This window comes from Gadus chalcogrammus, chromosome 16 (assembly GCF_026213295.1).
Source record: "Gadus chalcogrammus isolate NIFS_2021 chromosome 16, NIFS_Gcha_1.0, whole genome shotgun sequence".
NCBI lineage: Eukaryota > Metazoa > Chordata > Actinopteri > Gadiformes > Gadidae > Gadus > Gadus chalcogrammus.
Window position 1 is genome coordinate 24,796,486 of NC_079427.1, and position 17,500 is coordinate 24,813,985.

General features: G+C 47.0%; 1 protein-coding gene across 1 annotated transcript in view; it reads right to left on the reverse strand.

The window, feature by feature from the left end:
• LOC130405679 (calsyntenin-2-like) overlaps nt 1-17,500 on the reverse strand; it is a 139,943-nt gene that overhangs the window by 14,827 nt on the left and 107,616 nt on the right. The window contains 4 exon segments of the mRNA XM_056610850.1: nt 583-731; nt 2,689-2,804; nt 2,807-2,854; nt 9,757-9,919. Of these exon segments, the coding sequence (XP_056466825.1) occupies nt 583-731; nt 2,689-2,804; nt 2,807-2,854; nt 9,757-9,919 (476 nt within the window).

Here is a 17,500-nt window from a genome sequence, read left to right on the forward strand (position 1 = left end):
AAAGGGGAATGAGGGGAAGAATGAGACTTAACAGCAAAGGAAAGAAGGGGAGGGGACGGTTATTATTTCAACACGATTATAGTATGAACCAGAGGCATAGGGCCTGGTGTGTGCTGCGGCCCTGGGCCCATCGAGCACTGCTCAGCCGTGACCTCACGCGTCTACTGCACCAAAACCCCCCACGGTGAGTTGTGTTGATCTCCTTCATGTTCCCTCAACAGTCGGGACTCATTTCACTAAACACTATTAGTGTTGCTCAATAAACTCCTGGTGGCCGACTGGTGTATGAAGATCAAAGATAAAGTAAAACCACAGATTAATTGGAAAGTCCAAAGCGCTAGATGGATTGCAATTAGCGCCGATAACGTCTGCGTTGGCAGGCGCCCTCCGTTAAAGTCACGCGTGGAGACCCAATCGTCGACACGTTGACTCCTCGGGGGCGTTCAAGGTCGACAGAGAGATGTTTTCCATCTCGAACACCAGTGCTTGTTTTCATGAAGCACTCTCAGAGTCACATGAGCCCCACACACACGGGGGCTGACGGGTGGTGCGGGGTGCTGTGGGGTGCTGCGGTGTACGTACTGGACGGTGGTGGAGATGTGCACCCGCCGGATGCCTGGCGTGGGGAACTGGCGGGAGTTGATGTAGGAGACCTTCACCACAGCGGCGTTGATGTTCTCCAGGTCCTCCCCCTCCATCACCAGGATGGACTGGGCCGGGTTGAAGTGGAACTAATGGAGGGGGAGAGAGAGAGAGAGAGAGAGGGAGGGAGAGAGAGAGAGAGAGAGAGAGAGTGGAGGGAGGAGGAGAGAGGAGGGAGAGGAGAAGGTGGAGGGGAGGAGAGGAGAGGAGAGGGAGGAGAGAGAGAGAGAGAGAGAGAGAGAGAGAGAGAGAGGAGAAGAGGAGGAGAGAGAGAGAGAGGAGAGAGAGAGAGAGCGAGAGAGAGAAGAGAGGATGAGAGGAGAGAGAGGAGAGAGAGGAGAGAGAGAGGAGGAGAGAGAGAGAGAGAGAGAGACAGGAGACAGAGAGAGAGAGAGAGAGAGAGAGAGAGAGAGACAGAGAGAGAGACAGAGACAGAGACAGAGACAGAGACAGAGACAGAGACAGAGAGAGAGAGAGAGAGAGAGAGAGAGAATGCCAGAGGGAGAGAGGGAGAGGGGGAGAGGGGAGAGGGGAGAGGGGGAGAGAGGGAAGGAGGTTAATGTTAGTGTTGGTTTTGCATGGCAATCAAGCTCTTTTGAATTTAATTGAGGGATGGATCGAGGGAGCAAGCGAGAGAGTGAGAGAAAGAAAAGGATTTATTTAATTTGTTACATTTGATTCCCGCATTTGTTATGTTTTCATATTCCTCATGTTGTTTTCCATCGCCGCTGGCATTACCGCTGATCATTAAGACTATTCATTTTTCGCCTTGGCAATCCAAACCAACTCAGATTTGCATGTTGTCATGCCAAAGTAACTTAAAATTGAAATTGAAATTGAGAGAATGTGGCACGGGAGAGAAAGTGCGGCGGTGGCGCGGAGACTCAATCATGGCGGCTCGCTCGCCCAAGCCTTGGAGACGCCGCCAATGCTGCAGTCTCCTAAAACCTGCGTGGCATGTAATTGCTTTTATGATAAACTGACAAACACGCCAATGGCGGGAGGATAAGCTGGGAGGCTGGAGTACACATGCGAGACCGACACTGGGGAGAGAAAATGAACAGAGAGCAACTATGAGGTCGAGGCTCGTACGGCTTCTCCCTCTTTCAACCCAAAACATTTCCTGTTTTTTCCTCTGATGAAGGCCTTCCATCCGAAGGCCCGGGGTTCTGGCAGTTTTGGGGGAGGGGGAGGTGGGGAAAAAGCAATTTTACTGGGGTGATCTGTCAGTGTCTTTGGAGCCTGGAGAGGTTCAGCGTATGAGCGGGGTTAGTATCAGTACACATCCGCTCTGCCCCGGCCCTTTCGTACCTTCACTTTGATTTGGTGGAGAGCGCTTCCTCTCTCTCCCTCTCCCTCCCTCCACTCTCCCTCGCTCTCTTCTTACCTTTGCTTTGATTGAGTCTCGCTTCCTCTCTGTATCTCCCTCCCCCCCTTCACTCTCCCTTGTTCCCTTCGCACCTTTGCTTTGATTGAGTCTCTCTCTCCTTCTCCCTCTCTTTATCCCCCTACCCCGCTCCCTCCTTCACTTGCTCTCTTTATGTCACTCTTCCCCATCCACCTCTCTCACCCTGGCATCACTCTGCTTTTTTTAATAAAATGGGACCCGACGAGTTGTCATTGCAGCAATAGACAATAAGAACACTGCGGGAAGGGAAGAGGGAATGGGGGAGAGAGGGGGAGAGAGGGAGAGAGAGAGGGAGAGAGAGCAGAGAGAATCCCTCCCATCCATCTTCTCTGTCCTCCATCTTTCCGGATATAAGGAGATGGATTAGTTGAGCCGGTGGAAGAGGAATGAAGAGAGAAAGGAGAAGGAGAAGAGGAGCAAAGAGTCTGGAAGAGGCTGATTGGTGATTCAGTTTAAGATGGATTCCAAGTTACAGCATCCATCCTCTCTGTCATCTGGGATACCCATCAAGGTTCACGTCTCAGTGTGTGTGCGTGCATGTATGAACCTGTTTCTGTGTGTGTGTGTGTGTGTGTGTGTGTGTGTGGTGTGTGTGTGTGTGTGTGTGTGTGTGTGTGTGGTGTGTGTGTGTGGTGTACCTTAATGTTCTTCTCCCGGCTCTCCAGGCGCGGTGATGTCCAGGCCCTCGCTTGCAGGCCTGCAGGCCAGAGAGACCTCTGGACTCTCGATCTGCCGGGGGGTATTGTCAGACCGACAGGCTGCCCCGGAAATACTGTGTGAACCGTGGCTTGGCGACCTCGCCACCTGCACGAGGGCACACGCCCATACACACAAACACACGTACACACACGCACACACACACAGGCACACACACACACAGACGCATACACACACACACGCACACACAAATTCACACACACAAAATGGGAAAAGGGTATATATCAGCAAGGGCCATGCAGGTAACAATATATGCCTTTAATGTTCATGTGAAACCTAATGGTACATAGTTATTTTCGGAATTCTCTCATTAAGGTCTAAGGATATCTAGACACATTAAGCATTGTGATAATTTCATTGACCAACTTACTACTTATTGGTGTCCAACAGGTTCATTATACGGTTTCTTGTTTTCAATGAGCCACCGTACCAAGCTGAAGCCTTTTAGTAATGCTCTGGTTTAGGGCAGCGTACGTTTGTAATTGGTTGATTGTATTGAAATAATAACCAAACTGTAGCTCTACAGAGAGGAGCGCTGCTTCCCAACCGTCTCCTTGGCGTGAACACGTAGAGGCCTTTACCGCTCGATACACAGGAGGACTCTCTAGTTCACTGTGTCACATCGCTAATTCATAGCGTTGGTCAATATCGTATGTTCCAACTGTATAAGCTGCTATTCGGATATGTGGTTCTTTATAAGACAACACCGCAGCAGCATAGCTGTTCTTTGACTATCAGATTAATGTTGGGATGTTCAAGCTGTCATCATTGTGAGGAAATCCCGCTACCCGGGCCACATACTCAGCATAGGCGAACAAACTGATTTCATACACTCTCTCAACGAAAATGCAGGACAGGAAGAGGTTTTTGACCACTTATTTATGTTGCCTACCGTTTCCAAACTTGGACAAAATACATACGTAAGCATAATATATAAGCTTCTCTTCCACCCAGCGCCATTGCAGCAGATTTATTTCACCAGAAAATATTAAGCGGGATAGTGAAATCCTGACACAGATCCAGCAACAGAGTTCACATTCAGTTTATCAGGTGAGGACGTCAGAGCCCCGTTCTGGTGTATCCGATCACAGAAGTCTCATTGAAATGAGAAACGGGTTAACGTTAGATTCTGTGGCGACAAAGGATTCCTGAGCCTCCAAGTTAATTTGTCCTAGATTTTTCATCATTCTGGCTGGTTCATTTTATGATATTAACTACCAAAAAGTACCTTTTGAGTTGATATCTGAATAGTTAAAGGTCCCATGACATGAAAATCTCAATTTATGAGGTTTTCTAACATAAATATGAGTTCCCTAGCCTGCCTATGGTCCCCCAGTGGCTTAAAACTGCGTTTGGTGTTAAAACGAGCACTAGCTGTTCTGCTCGCCTTTGAAAAAACGGAGGCTCAAGCGCGCTGATTTGGAAATCTGTGCTCATGACGTCATGAGGAATCTCAGCTCCTCCCCTTACTCTGCCTGGCCCGCCCAGAGACGTTGGCCCGCCAATGAGACTCGACCGTGCGAGCGCCACATGTGTGTGTGTGAATACACACACTGTAATGCAAGTGTTTCTTGTCGGTTCTTTGACGTGTCTTGTATTTCCACAACGAGACTGTCGTGGGGGTTATCTGAGCCATGGTTGAGAAGGAATGGGGGAAAGGAACTTTGGTTTGACTCGCTGAAGTACATGAACTGCGACATGCCGCCGGTTGCCGCGAGGCACCATCCCCCGGCAGCGGGCAGCAGGCAGCAGGCAGCGCGCGGTTCAGTCGACTTCAGGTTGATGTGAAAGTGGAAGAACCAGAGACGTCGCAGAACCCGACAAAGTCGTTTGTGATTCATAATATCGTCTGGAGGCGCACACAATATGTTATATGATATAGATATCTATGTATTATATGATATTATTTAGATATAGAGCTCCAGGACTGTAACGCAAGTGTTGTACACTTCCTTGTTATTTGGATAACCATTCTGCTGTTGGTGTGATGACGCATCACGTCGGACTCTCGTCTCTGGTATTTCTACAACGAGACTCGTATTGGGGGTTATCTCAGCCAAGGTTGAGAATGAATTGGGGAAGGAACTTTGGCTTTGACTCCCTCAAGAACATGAACCACGACAAGGACGAGGAGAAAGGGATCTTTGCCGGGCAGCGCTTATGCACCTCCGCCTCCGGCGGTGGTCCCTCAGCGGGGCTCAAGCAGGAGACATTCGCCGCCAACAATCCCTTTCTCCTCCATGTCGTGGTTCATGTTCTTGAGGGAGTCAAAGCCAAAGTTCCTTCCCCCCAATTCATTCATTTGTGTTATGCGCCATCACACCAACAGCAGAACGGTTATCCAAATAACAAGGAAGTGTACAACACTTGCGTTACAGTCCTGGAGCTCTATATCTAAATAATATCATATAATACATAGATATCTATATCATATAACATATTGTGTGCGCCTCCAGACGATATTATGAATCATAAACGACTTTGTCGGGTTCTGCGACGTCTCTGGTTCTTCCGCTTTCACATCAACCTGAAGTCGACTGAACCGTGCGCTGCCGGCTGCCCGCTGCCGGGCGATGGTGCCTCGCGGCAACCGGCGGCATGTCGCAGTTTCATGTACTTCAGCGAGTCAAACCAAAGTTCCTTTCCCCCAATTCCTTCTCAACCATGGCTCAGTTAACCCCCACGACAGTCTCGTTGTGGAAATACAAGACAAGTCAAAGAACCAACAAGAAACACTTGCGTTACAGTGTGTGTATTCACATTGATGTGGACGTTGAAGAACCAGGAACGTCGGAGAACCCAACGCGGTCGTTTGAGATTCATAATATCGGCTCACACAGCTTTTGGCCGTGATAATATATATTATATGATATAGATATCTGGTAGGCTATATGATATATTTAGATATAGAGCTCCAGGACTCCCGGTGTCTAGATATTTACAGAACGCTAACGGGTGTGCGCCTCGCCATTGCGATACATCACTGTAACAGAGCCGCAGGTGGCTGCAAGCTGCTCAGGGCACACCCCCACCCTACTCTTGACACGCCACAGAAAAGGATTTGGGGGAAGCTCAATGTGCGACTGGCTCGGAGTGGCTGTAACTCTGCACCAGGCTGAATTTAGGGAACGTCTTGAATACTGGTTAGTGCACACTAATACCTATATTAAAGAATACATAAAATAGCATGTCATGGGACCTTTAAATATATTGAAGCTTCTAATGCGAACTGTTTGTATAAGTGTATGGTAACACTATCACCCTGAAATTTTGTTTTTTGTAGTTGCAATGAAACGGACAGTAGACACTTCTTAAATACTTTGACTGAAGCATTTCTCCAGTATGGGGCGGGTAAGAGAACATAATGTTTCCTTCATCAATTTGTGCAGATATGTTTGCAGCGCAACCCACTCCACAACACTTGCAAAAAGACAGCTATCCAGCACCACTAGCACACTTAGTGTCAGGCGGTACAGAAACAGTGTGAGTACAGAGTGCTCTCTGACTGAGTCCTACTCGCTGCCTTCCCCTGTTGTGGTGGTTATCAACTGAAGGTTGCTTCAGTTTAACACTGACTTCAGGACCAGGGACAGCGCTCCACACTGGACAAAACACTACTGATTGATTCAGCCCACCTGGTGAAGCCTCACTGCTAAGCCCGAAGCCCTCAAAGCCTTGTCGGGACAGATCTCAAATAATGTTTTTCACGTCCAAATTAGACCTCAGTCCTTCAGGAAGCAACAAAGTAATTAAAAACAGCCTTGCCTCATTGCCCCTGGTGTGCTTTGCTCTGCTAACACAACATTATGCTATTTATTTTTGGATCACGCTGCAAACATGGAGCAAAATTGGGCTTTAGGAGACTTTGGTGAAATAAGGAATGGATTACGGACACGTTGAAATGCAAACACACAATGGGCCCTATTTTAACAGTTTGAAACGCAAGTGAGAAGCGCAAAAAGGAAGTGGCTTTGTGGGCGGGGCTCAGCCGCTGTTGCTATTATACCGGCGGATAAATGACTCTTGCGCCCGACGCAAATCCAAAAAGGGTTGCCCTGAAGTAGCCTAATTACCCGTAAGTGTGGGTTGGGCGTCATGTGCAATAAACCAATGAGGGTGCCATCTCCCATCCCCTTGAAGAGACATGAGCGCATTTGAACCTGACGAGTTGATATTTTGACAACGCGTTTACAGTCTCCGATGAGACAGATGCATGACCACATGAATTTCAAACTTCAAATGGCTCAGTTTATGGCCAAATAATATGCCCTAATTCACACAAATGGATTAGCGTATAAGTCGTCAGTAAATTGCGGCAAAGAAAACTTAACAGACATAAGATATGAGGTCCTACTACAGTGTTCATTCATGCAGCCCCTATGGAAAAAATGTTGCCTGTTCCGACCTGCCATGGTACGTCAAAATAGCAACACCAACTGCAGTTGCGCAACTACTTTATCGATCTGCAAGATAGCACCATGTATCATTTGCGCCGGAACACGCATCTGATTTTCGCCAACACGCCTCTCGGGGCGCAAGTTTAGTGGCGAAGGTTTGCTGCGGGGGAAAATCGGCTTTGCGCAGGGTGCAAACTAGCAAAGATACATGCGTCAGTGTAGAAAGTCAATTGCGATGGATGCAAGATAGGGCCCATTATGTTTCATCGTCATAAATCAAACATCACCCCTGGTCATTGAGTCTCCACACCAGCTGACCCGACCAAACACCCTGTATCAGGAACACAACCATGAGCCCCTGTGTTGACTGGCATGAGCAAACAAAAAACATCCAACACCGGCCTTGTAATGATTTAATCCTTTTAATTGCTGCTCTGATCGTTTCTGCTGACGGGAATGTGTTGACGGTGACGTGGACGGGCGAGGAGAGATGTTAAAAGGCAGATCATCAAATAATAACTGAGTACATGGTGCCACACGAAAGCCTTGCCTTGTGATCAGCCAACAAAGGCGTGTGACAGAGGACGGACGGGGCGAGAGCAGGAATATCGCAGCGTCGTTAGTTTAGTGTTTTGGCAGAGCCATTTGCGTGTTTGTTAGCATGCATGGCCAAGCGCTGGCCCTGGCCGTCTGGAAGGGCTGAATGCCAGAATGTGTTATAGAGTGGGAGTGCGGAGAGGGATGTACAGAGAGAGAGAGAGAGAGAGGGAGTGCGTGCTGGTGGTTCTTTGTGTGTATTTTTCATTGTACTGTTTGAATGTGTTTGCTCTCGAGAGGAAAGCACAACAGCCCCAGAGGTCAGAGATTAAAAACAGGTTAGTGCTGTAAAAAAAAGAAAGGGGGACAAGGAAACGAAAAAACACAGCCCTACACAGCCAACACTTATTGTCAGAGGAGAACGAAGGGAGGTGGAGGGTAAAGTCCTCTATTAGAAAACAGACAGAGCGGACATTTACAGCCCTGCACCTTGGTACAATTCGCCTCCCTTTGGCTGTTTTTGGGTAAAATAGGTCCTGTGTATGGAGTTTAAACTGACAGCTCATAAGTGGTCTCTTCGGCAGATGTTTTTTGAGTTGTGAGTTCTCTGCCCTCTACCCTTCTCTCACTTTGCTTTCAACTTTCTCCCTCCGCCACTGTTGCCTGTCAATTCCATCATTACGCACTTTCTTAACCTAATCCAAGTCTTTCCATCGACCATACCAGGGGTCAGCAACCTTTTCAACATGCAGTGCCATTTTGAATTTTTTTCGTTAATGAGTGTGTGTAACAATATATAAAAAATTAAGCTAAATTATGACACAGCGACCAAAAACATTTCCAGAAGACCTGGAATGGTACTATTTCCATATAGTCCACAATCATGCATCGACATTTTAAATGTTTTTTTGGTTGTTATGTTTGCAACAGCGGCTTACAAATTATAAGTTCCTGTGTCCCATCTTCAAAACATAATTTTCAGAAACTCATTCAAAAACATATTTGCACTGTAAGAAATGTAAAAGACGAGAATATATGAGAATGTTGGAACCATCCACAGCAATATCTTTAAGACATGTACACATGTAAGTGTACCAATGATTATGATGCCCCATGTCAGTGGTGGCACGTGCCTGGGGTTGCAGAACCCTGGCCCATACCTTTGCTTCTAAGGAGAGCTAGTGGGCCATGCTGCTACCGAGACAATGAAACTAGCCGATGTGTGGTCCCAGATATAAAAACAGCTCTAAAATCAGTTTACCACTTTCACAAAAAAAGAAGCGAGGCTGGCCGGCTAGCTTGGGCTAGCTAGAGCCCGGCGCTGTGAAAAGGCAATCTGCTGAAGCTAATGGCTTGTGTTAAGATATCAGGATCGACTTAACAACCTTACTGGGGCTAATCCCTCCCGGCCACACCCAGTAGAAAAGAAGGACTAGTCTCTGAACTCCCCCATTTCTGTTAGGGGCCCTTTTAATCCTCCTAAGGGCTCTGGCACTCAATAAAAGAGATAGGAGGAGGTAGATGGTGGGTGGTGGTGTGGGGGTGTTGGTGGTGGTGGTGGTGTGGGTAATCGTTACGGCGGATGAAAGGGGGCTAGGAATGACCCTCTCCTGCCCCTTTAGAAAAATATATATCTTGACTCTTTATCTCAGGCTAAGCATCATTAAGCAGCCTACTTCTCCCATTTGGGCTATCAAAGTACCCTTAAGCTCTGCAGTGTGAAAGAGAACCCATTTGATCTCCAGTCCACATACAGTTGCAGCACCAGAGACATATTTATTTCTGCAAGGAGACCGCTTCATTGAGCCGCGATGCATCCATTGAGGGTCAGAGAAGGACGAGGCACTGCAACAACACATTCTCCTTTGTGGCATTCTTACCTTCCTACCTGAATGGCCTCGTGCACAGACTAATGAATGGATAATCCTTCCTGTCTAGCACAGGCACGAGGGACTCATGCAGGATGGATGGTAGAGCAAAGCATAGGTAAACAATTTCTGCAATGTATGCTTTCCTCTGTCTGTATCACCGCCATTCAAACATGTCATATCGTACCTTGCCAGCAGGCTCCAACGGTCAGCTGCACATCGATCTGGGAGGGATGGATGGGCCAATCATCCGTCACCAGATAGGGGTCGTAGGTCACACCATCAACGTACAGGGTCACCACGGGAAACTCAACGTTGATGACGTAGTAGTGCCACTCCTTGTCGCAGATCTGAAAAATGGCGCGAGAGAGGGACAAGAGTTAAAGGAGCATTCAATGATATTCAACCACTAGAGGACAGAGAAGTAATCTACTAACGCATTGAAAGAAATTCTCAAGTGTACTTATGTTGTTTCCACTATTACTCTTCTATTATCACGATGGCAGTCAGTATTATCTTTAAACCTTCAAAGGATTGAAGACAGGTTGACAGGCGGGTTTGAACTAGAATCGGCTAAGGGAGAAAGTAGAACAAGCATCAAGATCTTCATAACGCAATCAAAAACAGCATAAGCTGTTGAATCACACGTCTGTAAATAGAACAGCATACCACCCTTGTTGGTGATGCTAACAACATTTTTGCAAATGTAATGAAATAAAGACAAGAATAGCTGCGGTCATCAATATATTTTCTTGTATAACGGGTGGACGTTGTCGATTTGTCACTCAGCACGATTGGATATCGATGTGAACAGCATGGGGGGTTAATCAGCATGCTTCTGGCTTTATGTGATGATGGTGATGTTGGTATTGTGGAGTCGATTTTGGAGGATTAAAGATGGAGAAGGAGCCTAAACCAATGCCCAAAAGGCAACACACACCGAGAGAGTGTGTGAGATGGCATGGCCTGGCGTGAGGGGATGGAAGGATAACCCCTTTAATGGTGCATTGATACCCTTCTGTTGTCGTGGAGGAGATTTGTGTTAGAAACTGAACTACACCTCGAATCCAGGCATTGGAGCTGACCTTTGAATGATTGTGTTTCATTGCTTTCCATATCATCCCCCCGACCCATACACACACGCTGCGTGTGTGAGTGTGTGTATGGTGTGGCATCCCGCCACGGAAGCCTCGGCCTGGACAGGCCCGGGGTACCGTAAAGGACTGGGTATACCCCCCCACCCACCAGCCGGCGATGGAGAGCAGCCCATTCGGCTCCCCAATCAGGGTGATTGGGGGACACCTGGCCGAAAGCGGAGGAGCCATCTTAAGAGGAGGACCAGCACAGCACAGCACGGGTCGGGAGCAGGAAGGAAGGACTCGTGGCAGCGAGAGAGCCTAGAGGCCCACGGAGGCCCTAGAGACCCGACTCCTTCATAGTTTGATTGTTTCACGTTGATTGTTAAATAAATGCCTGCCATGGCTAAAAACCCTACGCCAAGCGAGTTTTGTCCGTGGAACCCGGCCCAACCGAGGACCGGGATACCACAATGGGTAGGGGGGATGAAGGGGAGGGTGAAGTCGTTTCCTATGGACCTTGTTGGTGTGTCCGGTGTGATATGTGCTTGTCACCGCACACAGACACTAACCACGGCCCCTCATGCCAGGGACACTAACTGTCATTCAAAGGACGTGGGGAAGGCGTGTCTGACGGATGGGGGAGTAGTCATTTGCAAGAGGCAATCCGGTCAGGCCAATACAATCGCTTCCCGCAGCTAACGACTACAAGCTGGTTCTTCCCGCGTTCTTCCTGCTTGTGCGTTGTCATATGCAAGATGACCCGCTTTCCCAGACGCTTTCCAGTGTCGTCAGAGCCTGAGGTTCGCGTCACAGTGCTAATTTTTGCATACTGCGATCTGATTCGGGATGCCGCTAGGCCTAAAAGTTTGAAAATTTTTTTCACGTTTGTTGACGGAGCCAAAGAGCAATCCGACAGGAACGACGGATCCACAATGCATGCGCGGTGAAACTGTCCCAACCATTCAAAGTCAAGGGGATCAGTCCAACGGACGGAGGTAGTGGGGCACTCGTGTAGCGCTACATGCCCACGTGCACCTCGGTCAACAGACGTGGGAAGGAGCGTGGGGGGCGTGACGGATTGGGAGTAGTCCTTTGGCAGAAGGATCCGTCAAATCGCTTCGCCGGGGTTCGTCCCTCCCGCTTCTGTCCTGCTTGTGTGTGCGTGGCAAGAATTACCCGCTTGTCCCCGCTTTCCAGTATCGTCCCCCCCGAGCCCGAGTCGTCGGTCCACAGTGCTTTAACTTTTGGCATACGGGATCTGTATTGGAGTGACGGAGTCCGGTGGCTCTGCCTGAAAAAGTTGAACATTTTTCAACTTTGTTTGATGAGCCCGACGCTCCAACGAACGGACGGATCCCCACAATGCATTGCGCGTAGTCGTCCGTCCCCATTCAAGTCAATGGGGATCAGTCAACGGACGGAGGTAGTGGGCACGAGGTGTAAGGGCCCTATCTTGCATCAGCCGCAATTGACTTTTTACACTGACGCATGTGTCGTTGCTAGTTTGCAACTGGCGCAAAAGCGTTCTTTTCCCTCTACCACCACGCAACGGTAATTTAGGGAATGAGTTTGCGGCCCATGGGGCGTTTCCTGCGAAAGGAGAGGCGTGTTCCGGGCGTAAAACGTTCCCTGTTGGTATTTTGCAGGTTCAGAAAACAGATTGCCACCACAAACCAGGAAATACCAGAGTTGTTAAGTCGTGCGCGTTGTTCAGATGGGCTATTTTAAGAGCGCATGTATAATGTTGCTTGTGCACCTCACGGATACCTTTGCTTCCTCATCTACTAGCCACACATTCTGGTAATTAGTTGGGAAAGAACGCTGATACAACTGTAGTAAGTTGAACTTTTAAATCCATGCATCTGCAACACTGTACAGCAAACACATATTTTCTTGACACAAAGACACGAGTACAAGCATAGCCTTTTTATGATTGAGTGAGTATTGATTTGAGAAACATGTTTTAACCGCGAAGTGAGTGTTCAAAAGAATGAATATGCGGCGCGCGTGTGTGTATGTTGTAAATAAAATTAATGAAATGCGGGCGCGCATGTGTAGACTTCCATTAGCGGTTTAAACACACCGCAAAACTAAGACGTAGACACATAATACAGTCATGGCAATGTATATTCAACGGTGGGGAACACATTGCGTACGGTACAGGTCAACGTATAATGCATACAATACTGTAAGAACGGTGTATGTTAAATAGTATTGGCGTCTATCTTAAATAGAACGCAAGTTACCGGCATATCATATGTGTGTTAAGTTGTCGTTTGGTGCGGCGGAAATTTTTACGTTTGTTTTTAAGTGTTTTAATAAAACGCTATATAGGCCCTTGTGAAATTAGTCCATAGTAGTTTGGGCCAAAAACTGCGCATTTGAAGTTTTGAAATTCATGTGGTCATAGAGCATCTTCCTCAATCGGAGACTGCAACACGCTGTCAAAATATCAACTCGTCAGATTCAAAAAACCGCTCATGGCTCTAAATTGGATGGGAGAATATGGCTGCTCTCATTGGTTTAATTGCACGTTTATGCCATGAACCACGACCTAATTAGCTACTAATCAGACAACACCTAGTTTTAGATTTTGCGCCCGAGCGCAAAATAGAGTCACTGTGTTCACTGGTTACACATTCACTGCTCTCTTTATCCTCAACGGTAACATAACGAGAACAGCACCACACAAAGGCAGTTGATCTGGGTGTCCTCTTCCAAACTAACCAACCTCTAACCTACCTATAGGCCCTTTGATGAGCTCTTGTTGTCTCCCTTCCTTTCTGTAACTGCTCATCTCTCGCTCTCTCTCTACTCTCTCATCTCAGCAACTCTCACTCTCACTCTCACTCTCCTCCTCTCACTCTCACTCTCACTCTCTCTCTCACCAGCTTCAGCTCTGGACAGCCTGGGGGCACTTAGCCGCCGGATAGCGTTAGCGTTTCTATTAAAGTGTGTGTCTCCACAACCTGTTCGGAAACACAACAGTGGTGCCGGCCTCACTGTGGCAGATGGAGGCCCCTAATCAACCCAGTGTCTTTTTTTCTTTGGCTATTGAGCTAAGGGGGGGGGGGGGGGGGGTGAGGTACAACATCTGGTTGAATGGTAATTAGCAATGCGCAACCGCATCCCTAATTACAGTTATACATTTTGCAGTGTGCCCCTAATAGCGGGGTGGCTGCACAAAGCCTAGGTTTAACTGGGGGGGGGGGGGGTGCCATCTATACAGTATGGATGCTGGGGGACTTAATGGTGCTTTTGGTCAAGGCCGGAGTGTCTTGAGGTGAAGCTCGGGTGTATATGTATATGTTTATATATCTATGTTTTTATATAACGTGTCTTGTTGTATGTATGCCGGCCATCTTCTTTTGTATTTCAACCTAACCAGATGTCAAACTCCTTTTTAACTCTTAAACCTCCCTAATCATCATCATGGCCTTGTTTTATAGTTGTTTTTGTTGGAGTTCCTGCTGGATTCGGTTCCTCGACTCCAAGACTGGTGTAGGGTGACGCTGAGCCAGCACATACAATTTAGGAGGATTGTGCTGAATACGCTGAAAATTTAGAATATACTGAGTATCTTCAGCATATGGAATGTACTGAAAGTAGTGAATACAATTAAGGAAATATATTCAGTTTATACAGTATATGTATTATATTCTGTATTTTCAGTAGGCCTATATGCGTTCTTTATTCTGTATATCTTGTGTCTTCAGTATATTCATTGTAATCTGTCTATTCACGGTATTCTGTATATCCTACATATATTCAGTATGTTACTTATATTCTCCTGTAAGGATACTAAAAAGACAGAATATACTAAATATACTGAATATATTGAACACACATAATAAACAGAATAAACTGAGTACTGACTATACTAAATATACTGAATCAACAGAGTACAGACTTCACTATACTATATATACACTGAATCAACAGAGTACTGACTAAACTAAATAAACTGACTATACTGACTATACTGAAAAAACAGAATATACTGAATGCTAGGATCATTCTTTGCAATCATCCACAAAAGTTCTTAGTCACATTATTTTCTTGTTTAACTGAATTTAACTAGGTTCTTAACAGCCTCAGGGAACCAACACAAACACACACACACACACACACCACACACACACACACACACACACACACACACACACACACACACACACACACACACACACACACACACACACACACACACACACACACACACACACACCCAGACACAGACACAGACAGAGACACACAGACAGAGACAGACACGCACACATACAGACACACAGATATACAGACACACACACACACACACACACACACACACACACACACACACACACACACACACACACACACACACACACACACACACACACACACACACACCCAGACACAGACAGAGACACACAGACAGAGACAGACACGCACACATACAGACACACAGATATACAGACACACACACACACACACACACACACACACACACACACACACACACACACACACACACACACACACACACACACCCAGACACAGACAGAGACAGACACGCACACATACAGACACACAGATATACAGACACACACACACACACACACACACACACACACACACACACACACACACACACACACACACACACACACACACACACACACACACACACACACACACAAACAGGTGTCAATCTACCACATTAAGTGTATCTTCAAAGTAAAAGTTTACGGAGAGTTGTTCCCATGTGCAAAGCTTGTGGAAAGAAAGCCACCCAAGAAAGAAGCTCTTATTCCCAAACGGCAGCGCTCTGCCTGAGCCTTATGCAAATTGATAGAAGAAAGCAGATAAATAACAAAAGAAATGAGAAAGGGAAGGAACAAGACAACCATAGGGACAGGGAGTGAGAGAGAGAGAGAGAGGGGGACACACACACGGATTGAGAGGGAGAGAGAGAGAAGTACAGAAAGGAAAGGAGACAACAACAAGAGCTCATCAAAGGGCCTATAGGTAACAGATGAAGAGACAGAGGATGATGGAGTGTGTGTGTGTGTGTGTGTGTGTGTGTGTGTGTGTGTGTGTGTGTGTGCGTGTGTGTGTGTGTGTGTGTGTGTGTGTGTGTGTGTGTGTGTGTGTGTGTGTGTGTGTGTGTGTGTGTGTGTGTGTGTGTGTGTGTGTGTGTGTGTGTGTGCGTTTATGTGTGGGTGTCTGTTGCTGGAGCACGTTGCACATCAAAGGGCAATGTCGTCTCATGTCTCAGGCAATCGGGAAGGAGGAGGGGGGGGGATAAACAACAAGAAGGGGGGAACAACAAGATAGCAGTCTGCCTCTCCCTGTCTCTCACTCTACTTCCCACCTCTCCTCCCTCCCTGTCTCTCCGTTCCCTGCAACACTTTTCTGCAGGATTCGTCAGGTTTTTCATTGGCAACTTCACTGTTTCCTGAGAAGTCCTTAGGCCTTGAGATACTCCACGAGAGAGATGATGATGGGGGGGTAGACTTCATAGTGTGTGTTTGTGAGTGTGTGTGTGTGTGTGTGTGTGTGTGTGTGTGTGTGTGTGTGTGTGTGTGTGTGTGTGTGTGTGTGTGTGTGCGTGTGTGTTTGTGAGTGTGAGTGTACATGTATAGATGCGTATGTGTGTCTGTGTGTGTGAATGTGGGTGTTTTAGTTTCTGTTTGTGTATGTGCATGTGTGTGCGTGTGTGGGTGCATGTGTATATGTGTGTATGTGTGTGTGTGTACTCTAGGTTCTATTCTGAGCGAGGAACACAGGCTTGAGGAAGTGAAAAAGCACAAGAAAGACTTGAAACAGGAGAAGGGAGAGAGGGCGACGTGTGAGCGATGCAGACAGATTTAGTTTTGTTCCTTATTCTCTCTTCTTGTTCTTTGGGGATTTGTATGAAGTTGTTGCCCGAGCACAGTCGCTGCATGCAGGAGGGATGGAGTGCACAAGGTAGACAGTGAATGGGAGAAAGAAAGGAGCAGGAGAAAGAAGAGGAATGGTGGGTCTGAATGAAAAGGGGGTTCACAACACAGTTAGATCGATGTCAGGAGCAGGGGCAAAAAAAAAAAATTCTATCCCTCCATCCCTTTTTTGTCTGATACAATATCTAGCTGTCTGTATCAATATCTTCCTGTCTGGAGCAATATATTGCTACCTCAATATCTAGTGTGTTTGTGTCCGTCTCAATATCTGTCTGTCTCTCTAACTGTCTGTCTGGGTGTATTTATATTCTGTCGGCGTCTGACTTTCTGCTTGTTGAATGAATGAATGTGCATCTTTCTCCGATGCCACGTTTTCAGCTTCTACTGTTTCCATTTGCAGCGATGGGCCAAGAAGTCAATCATGTCTAGTTAAGTGTTTTTTTGCTGTTAATCATGAGGCAAAACCAAAGGGTCGGTTTTGAAGAGATAATTGTGCTTAATGATATGTTAGAAGGCGTGTTGACGCCAAGTCAGGCCAAGGGGTGCTGGGGTGTCACTGTTCGACCACATCTAAAATAAATGCTTTACAAGCCGTTAATTAGCCCAAAACGAAGATACAGTCAAGGGTGAAAATGAAGTGTGTTTTTGTGTATGTGTGTGTTGTATGTGTGTGTGTGTGTGTGTTGGCCAGTGCGTGTGCATGTGGGCTGCAAAGTTTGCTACAAGTAGTTTTACGTATGCATTCATACGCATTTGAAAAAAATTGTGTGTGGTCTATGACTTGTCCAGGCAAGGAGGACAGCATGAGTGAGTGAGTGAGCGAGTGAGTGAGTGAGTGAGTGAGTGAGTGAGTGAGCGAGCGAGCGAGTGAGTGAGTGAGTGAGTGAGTGTGTGTGTGTGAGAGTGCGGACTATGAATTACCGGCTGG